We start from the raw sequence: 15,341 nt of genomic DNA, 5'->3' as shown, positions 1-15,341 counted from the left end.
CATACGCACAGCATTACCTTCTTGGGATGCAGAAGTGGTCTTGAGGTGTGTGGAATGCGTCACGTGGCGACAACCAATGTCGAGTACACTTGGGTGTGTTATAAAGGACCCACTTTTCGTCACCAGTGATCAATCGATCAAATATCGGTGTATTCTGGTGCTTGGAGAGCAAGGATAAACTGGCTTCAATTTGCTGTCGTTTGTTGATCGGTAACAATGTGTGTGTATGTCTTCCCTATGCGATGCAGGTGCAGTCTGACTGTTTCCATCGATACATTAAACCTTTCAGGAAGCTCCTGACATGTAAGACATGAGTAGATAAGAGATGGCGCTGTAAACACAAAGTATTGGGGAGCTTTGCTCTCATTTTTTATTCAATTTTAACTATTTACAATTCATTACTTTGGACAATTTTATTATTTGTTACAATTTTAATATATTATATGCATTTTCAATATTTTTATACGCCGCTTATCCTTCTGTATTATTACATTAATAGTGTGATAAACAATTTTATTTAAAACAGGCAAATTCGGCCATCTTGGCTCGTGCCATTTTAATACATTTACTTATTTGAAACAATTTATAATTAAAAACAAATATAGTGACATAGTCCACAATGCCCTAATGGCTGGGACTTCCTTTATAAATCTCCCGTAAGGGAGGTGACTGAAAGAAAGAAAGACTACTGTCCTCCTCGATGGCTGTCTTCAGGGCGTCGTCATCCAACACATGTGGTCGTCCACTGCGGTGCTCATCACTCAAGCCCAAATCGCCGGTCCGGAATTTTTGAAACCACTGTCGGGCGGTGCGTTCATTCACGGCATTCTCCCCAAACGCCTGGCATATGCGGCGACGTGATGAAGCCGCTGATAGGCCTACCTTGAAGTCATACAGCAAACACCCCCTAATGATTTGCTTCGACACCTCCATTTCACTGTGCCACTTGACGAGCTGTAGTGTGCCCAACGAACGTCTACTGATGTCGGTCCGTGCTCCTTACCTCCTTATCGCGTCGCACTCACATGACTAACGTCATAGCATGTCTGTGACCCTCGAACAACAAGGCCATCACAAACGGCAAGAACTTATTTTGACACCTTATATCAAGTGCATTTTGCACCTCTACTCGTACTGGCGTTCTCTGTGTTTGTCCAAGGAATGGAACAGGTGTAATCGGACGGTGTAATATCCGGGTAGTATGTCGGATGCAATAGTGTTTCCAATCCAAGGCGTAGAATGGTATCCTGGGTCATCCTAGCCACGTGGGGCTTAGTGTTGTTCTGTAACAGGACCCCTTTGCGAAAAAGAAGTGCTGGCTCCCGAGTTCTGAGTTTTTCTCGAACACGGCTCGACTCCTTAACAGTACACAGTTGCATTGATCCTCTAACCAGCTGGTAGCAGTTCCCGGTGCACGATGCTGCGAGCAGTCCACCAAACCCACTGGAGTACAGGTCTAGTGCCGCCTTCTTCTGGTACAGTGCTGGTTGCGACTTTTGGAACCAGTTCATGAGATACTAACCATGATGACGGTGCCGTGGGGCTTCATACAGGACCCACTTCTCATCACATGTCAACACCCTGTCCAGAAATGGCTCCTTCCTCAGACGAGACAGCAAAGAAACACAGGTGTTGCTCGCGTTGCCTTCTGGTCCGGAGTCAAATCATGTGGGACCCATCGTTCCAACTTGTGCTTTCCAAGTTGATGGAAGTGCTGCCAATTGATATCTCCACTCACACTGAATTGTAGTCCCAGTTCCTCACATGTCTGTTCGCCTCAATCGCTACCTGAAGATCTTCATTTTGTACTTGTGTTGGCCTTCCGGCATATGGTGCGTCTTCAAGTGTTTCGTCACCGTCCGTAAACTTGTTAAACCACCGCTTCACTATCTGCGTAGTCACGACACCCTCACCAAAGACCTGGCATATCTTCGCCCCGCTGCAGCGGTGTTCGACTCCAGTATGAACTTGTATAGCATACACGCCCTTACGACGCTGTGTGGAGGTCCCATGTTCACTCTGTCCTTACGCAAGTTCGTGGTGTAACTGAACTGCCACAACGAGGTAGTATGTTGGATACACCCACATCAACAACTGACCTTCGCCTTATCTTCATTCACATTCAACTCACGGTGTGAGGGCGAATTGAATAGACTTCCACAAAACGCGACAGAACTTTCTTGGTTACCTTTATAGTTTCTTTTTGTTGTGTTCCATAGTTATGCCTTGTAGACTGAGACGCATGCTCAGAGAAAGTAAATGATTGTAAAAAAAAAAAAAAAAAAAAAAAAAAAAAAAAAATACTGCTGGAGTGAGAATGTGGGAGGAAACGGAAGAACTCAAGAAATCCATGGACCCCTAGTAGTAGAGATTACAGTTTGTATCCTCCAGCATATAAATTCTGAATCACTTCCAAAGAAATAGTGGACCATTTTTCATTCACTACAGCGTTAAATCACAACAGCAAAAGTAGAGGAGAAAATCTGCATCCGACTCGCTCTAAAACTGATCATAGATGTTGATTAATAACAAGTGTGTTTCGTTTCACAGTATGGAACCAAAGTAAACTTCCAAACTATGCCACTAATTCTAAGAGAGGAATAAAATTAAAGATAGAACATGTTCCTCAAACGTTGAATCGATATTTTAATAAAGCCGTTATTCAGCCGTTTTTGTTCTATGGCGACATTGAAAGTAGAGCGTTCACCGATGACACGATCCCAGCTTGCGCCAAGTAGGTTTTGTGGTGGAAAACACCGTGCGTATGGGTTTTCTCGAGGTTCTCCCGTTTCCTTCCACTTTCTTCATTCCACCATTTCATTGGTTTTCATCATCGATTCCTTTAGTCTACATGGCATAATCGTGGGACGTGGCACTGATTTTTCAGCCGTTGTAGGTGTCTGACCAATATAATAGTAGACTGATTATAGACTCAGTTGTCCAAGCACAACAGATTCTGATAGTACAGTCCATGTGGTCGATTGGTTAAGGATTGTCCTCAAGAGTGAAAGCGTATTACTGCTCGGGCTGCATGACGTAATGATCAACGTAAGGACACGGAAACTTGATTCGATTTCCGGTCTTCTACCACATTTTTCACTCCTGAATTTCATTGAATTCACGCCTGTTAAGGATCAGGCGTGAGGAAAATCGGTTGTTTTGTCCAATTACGAGTGTTGCACTGAAAGTTTCGCCGAACTAATAGAAAGACGACAGTCAGAATGCAAATATTTTCTATTGCTTTTGAAAGTGCTCACCCCTCAAAGGAATAGGCAATACATTTGTCCACTTGAATAAACCAATTGTTGAAGCAGATGGCACTCAGCTCAGCGGTAAGTACCTCAGAAACGTGCATTTTGTATATTTGCACTGCCTCTTATCATCTTAAAACTCACTGTTCTTGCATTTTATTTTTGATTGTTGGAAACAAGAAAAATCTGGGGGACTAGGTTTGGTGAATAAGCAGGATGAGACAAGTTCGTCACTTTCACTGTTAAGAAATTCCAGGATTTGAGCTGCTCTCTCTCTCTCTCTCTGTGTGTGTGTGTGTGTCGTGTCGTGTCGTGTCTGTGTCTGTATATATATATATATATATATATATATATATATATATATATATATATATATATATATATATATATATATATATATATATATATATATATATATATATATATATATATATATATATATATATACACTTGCTTTGTCATGATGCGACGTCTGGGGTTTGACCCAAACAAATGGCACTGTACCCTCAACATTAATTGTTCTGCAATTCCGTAAGGCAATAGTAGAAATGTGTCCAGATTTTCCGAAGAATGAAGCAGCCATTTTCTTTGCAACACTTTGTCAACAAAGGACTGTTGTTGGTTTTGACTCATTTTGGGTTCATATAAATAGATCCACGTTTCTGTGATGCGACGCACCTGTGAAACACACAAGAGTTAATTTGACGCTTTTGCTTTGAACCGTTTGAGCATACTTTTGCGCCGCATCACATGGGCGTCTTTTTGCTCGTGAGTGAAATTGTGGGTCTTCCAACGAGAGCATAATTTTCTCTCTCTTTCTCTCGATGCCCTTCTCTTTCCTTCTTTCCTCTTTTCTAATTTCACACATAAATAATAGAGAATTGTTTGTATTTGACTCATGCCAATACCTGAATGTTCTTGAGTTTTACTGTATGTCATATGTCGATCACACTCAATTAACCCCAAACACAATGTCGGTTTCCTCTTCACTTTGCCTTTTGCTGGGCGACCTTCAACAAACGTAGCATTCACTCGACTGACAGACACATTGTTATTACTTTAAACGCTGTCAAAAGTCATAATAAATCATTGCACAAAAATGCTCGTTGGTCAAATTCATTTTTTTTTCTCCATCAACTTCTTCACTTCAAACTGGTTCTGTGAAACAAAACGCATTCATTGTTAGCTGAGAAGCTACTTGTGTATTGAAAACATACAGTGGTAGATCTAGCCCGGGGCCTAGAGGTCTAAACCCCCCAATTTTTTGAGTGACAAAAGTAATTGAAACTATTATTTGTATATTTTTGAAAGTTTATAGTAAGCGTTGTCTTTTATTCTTTACTGAAAAATTTTTGAAACATTATATATATAGTTTTAGTTGCAGTTTTTCTGTTATTCAATGTGTAAAACAATACTTGAAATCCACAATGTCAACGACCAACCTAGCCATAATATCCATCGGGAGAGAGTTGAATGGGAAACTTCTGCAGGACCCATGAAAAATTGTAAACTCAAGATATACCTGTCGTAGTCTGGGTTCTGGCTTCCCTTTCCCCCCCCCCTCCCCCCTCAGTTTTTACCTTCTAGATCCGGCACTGAACGCATATCATACTTCACAAATATAACAATTCCCAACGTGTTGCAAGTTCTTCAATAGTAAATTTCCGAAACTTGCAGTACAACCCTCATACACAGAGGTTGTTTCCGATTCATAGGGACGATATCAAGATGTACTTACCTCAAGCAAACTTCATGACGCCATTACCGATGATGATCTATATAGTGGACCTATTCTGGGTTGCTTAACATCGAAATTTCCATTGAAAGAGGCTAGCACGTATCATGGATGTGTTCAACCGCAACCACTCCTAAACTTTCTACAGTCAGCGGTACGGACTCTCCGCTATGCCAAGGCCCGTTTCAGCTTTGAGGAGGCCCAAGATTTTGAGAATGGCCATCAGTGAACATTTGGAGATTTCACTGAGGTGTGAGTTAACGGAATGAGACGGATACCAGTTGTTTCTTCCATTTGTGGAAGAAAGAGAACCGTCGAATGAGGTGTATGGCTGGGGCTGGGTATGTTGTCTGGGTACAACCGTACCCGATTTGTATCCCTTCCATACAGACGAAGAATGTCATGGCAGTGTTAGGACCTTATACTCTGATCAAAATAAGAAATCAGTTGGCACTTGTATTGTGCTACTACCACATCGTGAGTATTACGCCGAGACTCCGCTGTGCTTTCTCCACTTCGGTTGGCAGACACTTCTGAACATATGTTACAAGACAGTAGCATTGTAATATTGTTGTCGCTTTCTACAGACATTCTCCACTTGTAATTACCACCATGATGTTGATTGGCTCCTCTATCGGTGACTGTAATAATCCCTTGTCTTAATTTCTCTTCTCAACACATAAATAACAAAAGCATCTCTTTCTGTAATGCTAATATGCAGTCTTGAAAACATTTAAAAGTTACGGGTTGCATAAACATTAAGCAAAAATATTTAGATATTTTTATCCTGATTATAAAAGTTACTCTAATTCCTAATAGTTGTCGCTAGATGCACTACGTCCTCTCTAACACCAAGAAATGTCGCTAGCATGCAGACAAGCCGAAGGCTTGGAGGAAACAACTAGTAATAATAATTGAAATTCATCTAAGCATTTTTGGCAACGCGGTATATCTTGTAACTTTCTGTTGTAACAAAAGCCGACAACGGTGAAAACTTGCCAAAACTTTCCCTACATTCACTATTGGAAGTTTTTAATACCATGTTCTCTAGAAATTTCTACATGGCCTGTTACAGTCTTTGAGATGTACACTCATGTCCAAAATAATTGTCGCATATCTATAACTGTCTTATTGTAAGAATATAATTTGATAATGATTTTGCAGGGTACTTTTAATACTGCTACTATGTGTATAAACGGGAAATGTATATTTGTGGTAAATTTAATAGGAAAAGAATTACAAATACGATAATTGGAATGAGTAAAACAAAATGTTGCAAAATGGACAAGAATGTCTATTTTCGTTTTATTGTTCTTATTTACTGCTCTTTTGACATGAAATTTGCCACAGACATGCCTTTGTCGATACATACTAACATTATAAGAAACACCGGGCGAATCCGTTATCAAATTATATGCCTACAACAACATATTTATAGACATGCGACAATAATTTTCGACATGAGTGTACACGAGGTGTGGCTAGAAAAAAACCGGACTGATACTACAAAATCTTTTATTGGACATTTTGCACAATGGGAACTCTATCACCTTCAAAGTACTCCCCTTCACGATCCTTACATCGTTCCATACGATTCTTCCATTGTTGGAAGCAGTGTTGCCAGTCATTTTTTTCTTTTTGAAATCATGTTCATGATATTCGTCACCTTTCTTTCCACACCTTCTACTGTCTCAAATCTGGCTCCTTTCAGGGCTGACTTCATAGTGGGAAATAAAAAAAGGGTCACACGGGGCAAGATCCGGCGCATATGGCGGGTGATCTAACACTGGAATGCCATGTTTTTAGCCAAAAATATCTTAACTGATAGGGCCGTATGAACAGAAGAATTGTCTTGGTGCAGAATCCATGACTTCGTTTGCCACAAATCAGGTCGTACCCTTCGTCGTCTTCTTACTCGCTCACGAAGGGTTATCAGAACATCAAGATAATAATGTTGGTTTACAGTTTGACCCTCGGGTACTCAATAAACGTACACGATCCCATGGATGTTGAGAAAAACAATCGTCATGGCTTTGGATTTCGACTTGCTCATTCGAGCTTTCTTCTGGCGTGGAGAACTCGGGCTCTTCCAATGCATTGATTGGCACTTTGTTTCAGGATCGTACGTGAAAAACCACGATTCATCACACGTAATCACTCCATCTAGAAATGTAGGATCCTTTTCAATGTTTGTTAAAATGTCAGTACAAATGTTCACTCGAGCGTCTTTCTGTTCCATGTCAGGTTTCTTGGCACCAATTTTGAACGCACTTTACTCATGTTCAAATTCTCATGTAAAGTTTGACAAACACTTTCTTTGTCTATTCATCTGATGTCAGCAACAGCTCTAATGCTCAATCGACGATCTTTCCGAATCACATCACTCACTTTTTGAATGTTCGTTTCTGTTCTCGACGTGCAAGGTCGTCCTGGACGCGGGTCGTCTGTGATCATTTCCCGTCCCTCTTTAAAACGTTTGAACCACTCAAACACTTGTGTTTGTGATAAGCAATAATCTCCGTACACTGATTTTAACATATCATACGTTTCTGTTGCGGACTTTCCCAGCTTGCATAGAAATTTCACATTAGCACGCTGTTCCATTTTAACACTCAGCGTTTTTCCGATGGAGCACAGACGTACATTCCGCTTTGTACAAAGACCACAGCAAAACTGATTGACCTGCATCCAGGGCAGTCTGTCATTCAGTAGGTAGGGTATCGTGCTAGAGAATCATGCATTGCTTTTACCTTCATGTACCCGTTGTTTGCCAGTAGCTAAATCAATCCGTTTTTTTTTTTTTTTTTCGTAGCCATACCTCGCATATTTAAGTCAGTATGAGAATGTATTTAATCCTATGATATTCGTGGAGCCTTTGGCGATTGGTACGACGTTCTGCGATGTGTTTTGGCAAGGGTTTTTGTAGATTGTGATGTAAACCGTCTTGAGGGATGCTCCATCACGGTTTTCAATACCTCTTTGTATAGCTGAGTTCTTCCCTGTAACGAGAGTCTGCACTTTCTTGATAGCAGGAAGCGAGTTGACTTGTTTCTGCCCTACAAGAATCGTTCCACTCCTCGCCTTTCATGTTCCTTTAATACATATGATGTTTCATTCTTTCACACGGTGGATCCACGTTCACTACATATCTTGATTATGGAACTAAAACTGCATTTGGCATCGGAAATTGCCGTTATGTACCTTCCCTGGAGGGGACCATCTTTTGTGATATTCTTCAAACCGAATGTTCACCATATATGTCACAGATAATCTAAGGTCCAATGTATGTATAAGACTGTTAATGTTTTTCACTTTGCGCTAGGTGGCGCTACTATCACTAGTGAAAATCATCACTTTAGATCGTAAACAGCCTCTGCAGAACATGTACCTATCTATTCAAATCTAATGCACATGTTTACCAAGAGTACAAGTAAAAATATCCTAATTCTGCTTATTAAAGATTAGTACAGTGCAAATTCAGTTCCAAACTGATATTTAATTAAGAGTACTCGTAAATACGATATTCCATAATTTAATGTAGCATTAAAATCTTAAGGTCGTAACTGATTATTTTATCTCTTTCAGATGTTAGTTGTGAGTCCAGAGACGTTGCGCGGTGGCACAAAAGTGAACGATACGCGTGTATCAAATGGACTGAGTGGTTTGGCCATCCACACGATTCCTCTTCTGAAGGAAAACTCAAAATATTCCGATGAGGAAGAAGATAAAGTTAGCTCCAGTTCTCAAAGAATGAGGCTCCTGGGAGAAAGACTACGAACTCCAGAGGTTAGAGGACGAGTTGACCAGTACATGTTGTAGGTTAAAGTCAGTTTTTTTTTTCTTTTTTTTTCTAACGTTTCCACATTAGAAATATTCGCAAATTGCATTAAAAATAAGATAGTAAGGTAGCTAAAAAAAATGCAAAATTAAATCCAAGTCCCAAATAATAATAAGTAACCTAAATCTACGCTAGATTTGAAGTATGTGAAATGCAAAACTCATTACAAAGATAGAAGAAAAGAAAAAAAATGCTGTGCAATATCACACCAAATTGTACATATCTAATTTGCTAGAAGATAATCACTGGTCGTTGAATGGTAAATGTTTAATGTGTTTTTAAAGATCTCAAATGATTGCTGGTGTTTAATTGTTTTAGGCAATGCTTCTATGCCCTTAGGCCTGATATAGAGAAATATCCCTCTACTAGTTTTAGTTTGTGCCTTGGTATGTGAAATTTTTCACTATTACGATTCAGATAAGAATGAACATCTAACCGATGTGTGATCTTACGATGAAAATATTGAGGACGTTTCATTCTCAGAATTTTATGAATGAAATAGCAATAACGCAGGTATCTTCGTCTTGATATTATCAGAATATTATTGGTATTCCACATAGGTAATTAAAAAAAAAAAAAAAAAAAGGATTAACAAATAGTCAAACAAAGGTAGAATAAGTACATTCGTTAAGTACAGTTTTACAGGAAAAGTTAAGTTCTTTCACTTTGTAAAGGTGGCGTAATAGAGTAATTGTTTTATTACACTGATTAGAAGTGTTCTTATTCCAATTTAGTTCTTCATCTAATAGCAATCGCAAAATTTTCATATGAGTAGAATTAAAAATATACGAATCTACAGTTTGTATCCTTATATTCGGTACACTGATGTCGTCCAATTGTTGTGAAGTTCCTAGGATACTATATGCACATTTAGAGGGGTTAATAATTTGATTGTTGCAGATACTGAGTCGCTGTTTAAAAGCTCAACTATTTGCATAATGTTGTGGAGATGAAGTAATAAATCTACTGCGTAACAATGGGCAGAGGAGTATTTAATTGAAGTTAGAGGTCAGCAGTATACAGGGAAAACAACAATGGACCCAAAATAGATCCCTGAGGCACTCTCTTGTTAACACTAAAGAGCTCAGACATAGAAAACTTAATGTTATTAGATACATTTGTTGCTGTCTACACGATAAGCAAGATTGAAACCCTTTTGACACTAGTAAAGATAGGTTACAAAATCTAAGTTTAGCCAAACATATCTTATAATTTACATCAAAAGCTTTAGTTAGGTCTAACAAGACCAAAATTGTTATCTGAGAGCCATCAAAAATATGAAATATTGATAACTTCAGTCATTGATTTAGCGGTACCATCAGCGAAATCCAGACGGAATAATAGGAATAATAGGAATAATAATAATAATAATAATAATAATAATAATAATAATTATTATTATTATTATTATTATTATTATTATTATTATTATTATTATTATTATTATTATTATTATTATTATTATTATTATTAACATATTCCATCATCTGCTGAAACACTATCTTTCTAAGACTTTTGACATTACCGGTAAAATGGTCATTGGACGATCATTTGCAGATTTTACTTGAGACTTCTTATATAATGGCAGTATTTTAACGTTTTCCAAGCACCGGGGAACCATGCATTTACTAAATATATATATACAGGGTGTCCGAGAAGTCCTTCCCTGATTACAGAAATTGATAACTCAGGCTAGAAATAAGATAGAAATATGAAACTGGTGTTGAATTGTTTACAAACTATAAAAGTTTTGGTCACATCAGTACACTTCCACATGAGCACCCTTGGTAGCACGTAGCACATCTAGGCGATATTCAATCTGCTGCGGTCCGTGTCTGCTGAGGTTCTTGGTCGACCAGACCTCTGAAGGTCAGCAACCGACCCTGTGTTCTTGAACTTCTCATACCAGGCTTTAATGCTCTTGACATCAGGTGGAGTCCTCCCAAATGTTGTCTGGAACTGTCTCTGCACCGTGGTTGGTGATCGTGTCTCATGGTACCACAGGACACACTGTGCCTTCTCCTGGTTGGTTGGCATGGCTTCTTGGGCTTCTTACTTATGTACTACAAACCTAAAACAAAAAAATTGAGACTTGGTAAAACAGAACAAACCTAACACAGACAAAAACTTTTATAGTTTGTAAACAATTCAACACCAGTTTCATATTTCTATCTTATTTCTAGCCTGAGTTATCAAATTCTGTAATCAGGGAAGGACTTCTCGGACACCCGATATATATATATATATATATAATAAGAAGTAAGGGAGGTAATAAAAATTACAATGCTGGCTGAAGTATTTTTATAGTTATTTCATCAAATCCTGCTGCTGCACTAGACTTTATACTGTATAGTACTTTCCTTACGTAATAACCATGTAATTCGTCAGGTGTCCTACTCGAATTCTTATACATATTACTGGCTTCGTAGCCATGATATAAACAAGTTGTATGAAACTTCTATTCTTTCGATGTTCATATACCGCTTTTTTCTTTCCTTCTATTTTTTGAATCACTTGTTTTCTTCTTTGTACCTGTGTTTCTTGATTCTGCGATCAGTTCATATTTTCAGCGAACTATAGTCCCACACCTAGATTTCTTCTTAATTTTCTTAATACTATGCTTAGGTTTTTTATTCTTAGTAGTATTCTAGACAGTGGCGTATTTACGATTTTGTTTCGGGGGGGGGGGGGGATTTGCCTGAAAATGAGAAAATTCTGCAAGATATTTCATATACTTTACTATAGTAAGTAAGATTTCGGGAGGGGCTTAAGCCCGGAAGCCCTCCCTCTAAATACGCTACTGATTCCAGAGTTATTGTCTTGACCAATGATACTTGAAGTATTGACAAGCTGTTAAAACTATTTGGAAGTGAAAATACAGAAGAAGCATTAATTAGTAGAATTAAATTTTTCTTCTACAACTTTTCATTGAAAAATTCTCCTTTGATATCATTGTATGGCGTTATTATTTTCTCGATCTAGACTCTGGAGTAACTCTCATCAGTAGGTAGGTGTTGATCGTGTACATTTGCAAAGTTTGTGCCAGATCCAGGACACTTTCGGCTTCTAATTTCACTAGAACTGAAGCAGCAATGACAGAGCGAGATCGTGATTGTTTTTCGATGTGCACTTCGAAACTTGGTTGTTCCATCTCTGCTTCAACCGATTGTAGGGCACACGATGGAACAAAATAATATAAGTCTGCACACCTAAAGCAGCACTTACCTTATGCTGGATATACTCCCTTTCTATGAGATAGTTTACATTTACAGTATAGTAAGCTTTTTATTTATAGTTTTACTAACTAATTCGGTTCATCTCAGCTTCCAACAGCGTAAATCCATCACCTTACTGACATATATAATAAACATCAACACATAGCTGTAACTATATAACAACATATTGCAAATGTTCTTCTCAATAATAGCCGAACACCTTGTCCAATCATTTTTACCACTTCAAATAGTTACCCTGTTGAATATCGTAGCCAACAATCGAACGTTATAATTTGTATAAATATAACAAGTTAACTCCATCCAAGTGTTTTTAAATTTTACTAAACTGTTTCAGCAATTTCTGCGCTTTCGTCAGTAGCTCTGGGAAACTCACAAGAAAGTATAATTACTGTCATATGCTCAGGGTATATTTTTTCGAGAAGTAAATCTTAACCTTGCGCCACAAACGTTGTTCCTATTTAGGTTGCATAGATGACCGAAATGTAGGGAAAATAAAATCCTAAATACGAACAACGTTTGTAAGGTAAAATAGTTTTCACATAAAAGTAGTTTCACTTCTCAGAATGTCATATCCTTAGAAAATAATTTTAGAGTGAGACTTTTTCCTTCAAGCGATATGGAGTTCGCAGTTTCACAACAAGGGACGCCAGCTAGAAATAAGTAGGAGCCTTGTTAATAATAATTAACAGCCCTGAGCCTGCTCCAACACCATCTGTTAACAACTAGCGGAACTAAATCCTGCTCTGCAATGAACACGTGGTCAACATATCGCGCCGTCCTGCCTCGAATAGGTATATCAGGAACTTTCTGGACTTAGTAGCTTTCACGTCTTTAGTCACATGAGTCCCTAGTTTGCCTCATGACGCTGGGTGGACGTCGAAAATTGGGGTGCGCCGGCTGAGAATCGAATCCGGAACCACGCAGACGTGAGTCCAACGTTCTAACCACTGCGGAGCCCCTATTGTTTACAAAGTTACAATCTTGTTCAAAAGATACGTGTGTTTTCCCAAAATTTCAATGAAAACTTTTGCAGTCCTCAGCAGCATTTTTACAGAAGTATCTACTGTAACTTCTGCTCCAATCGTATTGGCATCAATCGTTTTGATATAGAAGCATCCAACAAACACCCTTCCTCTAGATACTAATAACCTCACTGTTATTAATACAAACTGCACCCATAAATATCTGAACTTTCATAGAACCACTCTGAATATTTTCGTGAAAATACTCAAAAATTTCCAGGTTGGTGCCGACTTCAGATTATAAACAGTACTAATCATCTACTTGTGAATAAGGTAATGCACGCAATACATTTCCTACTGCTGTGGCTCATCACAAGTGTATACAAACTAACACTTCATTATCACATTTTTTGTATGTATAATTGTTTGATATACTTCCACTTGTTGTTTTAAACAATGCCTTAATTAGAATTCCTCTAAAAACAAATTATCTCATACATTTCCCTATGATTCTGTAAAACAGCAAGCATTTAAAGTAAGTAGTTTGCTGGTTAATAATGTCCAGATAAATATTAATTTTTAAAGAAACAAATGAATTGATAACCTGTAGGTTAAATTGTAGAAGAGTTGCGGATTAAATTTTTAGTAAATTGTTACACTAAAATTTCAATTATGTCTTCGATCAATACTGTAGTATTACAACATATTTCTTCACAAATACCATAAATTGTCAGTATTTTCTTATACCAAAGTTTTTTTTTTTTTTTTTTTTTTTTTTCTTAGCGCTTTGTTAGAATTCAATGTATTTCATAATTATCTTATCAGTGGTTTCTCATAGACTATTAGCCATTGTTATTGGAATTTCGTTTTCCTTTAACCTGCCGCTGAAATGATTTGAGAAGTACTTGTCGAAAAATATTCGTCCTTCATTCAACAGAATTACAAATGTTCACTTGGACTAATCTCGGTATAGTCTGTAATTTAGCAATTGCCGAAATTTTCAATGGGACTGCCGTCTTCCTCAGCGACATTTTCTTAAATCATCTACAGCAAACTTATCGCATAACATGGCCCCCATTGCTGATGGTATGTATGAAAACAAAAAAATTTCTTCTAGTAATAAAAATATATACAAATATCTCGATGTTATCAGTAACAAAAGTTGCATTTTTAAAAATCTGAATTTCGACCTAGAAAATTGCCACTATCCAGTCTCAAGTTGACAACCGTATAGTATATCTGTATCGTTCAGGAAAGCTTTGAGTAATTTTAAAAGTACGGCTTGTTGCTAATAATATGGATGTACGACCTACTTATACGCCGCTGAGGAGGATGTAATTCCTATTGAAAATTTCGGCAGTTACTAAATGACAGACGTAAACCAAGATCAGTTCAAGTGAATATTTGTCATTATACTTCAGTGTAGTCCGTTGAGAACTATGAATGCGTTAATTTAGCTTAAAATATCTTTTTGTTTGCAAAAAGTTGATTCTGACATGGTTTTAAAGGCAATTCGTAGTTTCCCCAGTGGTTCTGCGTCAGGAATAGATGGACTGACACCACAACATCTAAAGGACTTAACTTCTAAATCCGCTGGTGATTCAGCATATATTTTACTTAATTCGATCACGAAACTAGTAAATCTAATTTTAAATGGAAAAGTGGATCAGGATGTATGCAAATTTCTTTTTGGAGCTAATTTGTGTGCATTAAGAAAAAAAGATGGTGGAATTAGGCCCATTGCAGTAGGATGTGTTCTCAGAAGATTGTCTTCTAAGTTAGCTGTATCATTAGTTTATAGCAAATGCAATATTCATTTACAACCTCATCAGCTCGGCTTCGCAACCAAAAAAGGAAATGAGGCAATCATACATGCTACTAAAACACATATCAAAACCAACGAAAGTACAAACAAGGTGATCTTAAAAATCGATTACAAAAACGCTTTTAATTCGGTCGAAAGAGATTCTATATTGAAAGAAGTGAAGCTGGTTGTACCCGATTTATATCCATATGTGTGGGAAAGCTATGCTAATCCATCCCTGTTATTTTATGGAGACAAAACAGTTACGTCACAGGTAGGATGTCAACAGGGTGATCCTACATGTCCGATGATTTTTAGTTTGGCCATCCATCCAATAGTGCGCAGTTTATCTTCAGAATTAAACTTGTTTTACCTAGATGATGGAACCTTGGGAGGTTCACCAGAAACAGTAATACAGGACCTAAATACTTTAATCAATGAATCTGAAAAGATAGGTTTACAAGTAAATCCATGCAAGTGTGAATTATTATTCATATCGGGAAAAGTTGATCCTG

General features: G+C 37.8%; 1 protein-coding gene across 4 annotated transcripts in view; it reads left to right on the top strand.

The window, feature by feature from the left end:
- The window catches only part of Ppat-Dpck (Bifunctional Phosphopantetheine adenylyltransferase - Dephospho-CoA kinase), a 220,825-nt gene that overhangs the window by 171,546 nt on the left and 33,938 nt on the right, over positions 1–15,341 (top strand). For all 4 annotated transcript variants that reach the window (XM_081740329.1, XM_081740327.1, XM_081740328.1 and 1 more), the window contains one exon: positions 8,572–8,772. In XM_081740329.1, the coding sequence (XP_081596455.1) occupies positions 8,572–8,772 (201 nt within the window). The remainder of the gene's footprint in view (positions 1–8,571; positions 8,773–15,341) is intronic.

Source organism: Thermobia domestica, chromosome 15 (assembly GCF_964235325.1).
Source record: "Thermobia domestica chromosome 15, izTheDome1.hap1.1, whole genome shotgun sequence".
NCBI classification, from domain to species: Eukaryota; Metazoa; Arthropoda; class Insecta; order Zygentoma; family Lepismatidae; genus Thermobia; species Thermobia domestica.
This window is presented reverse-complemented; position numbering and strand designations above follow the sequence as displayed.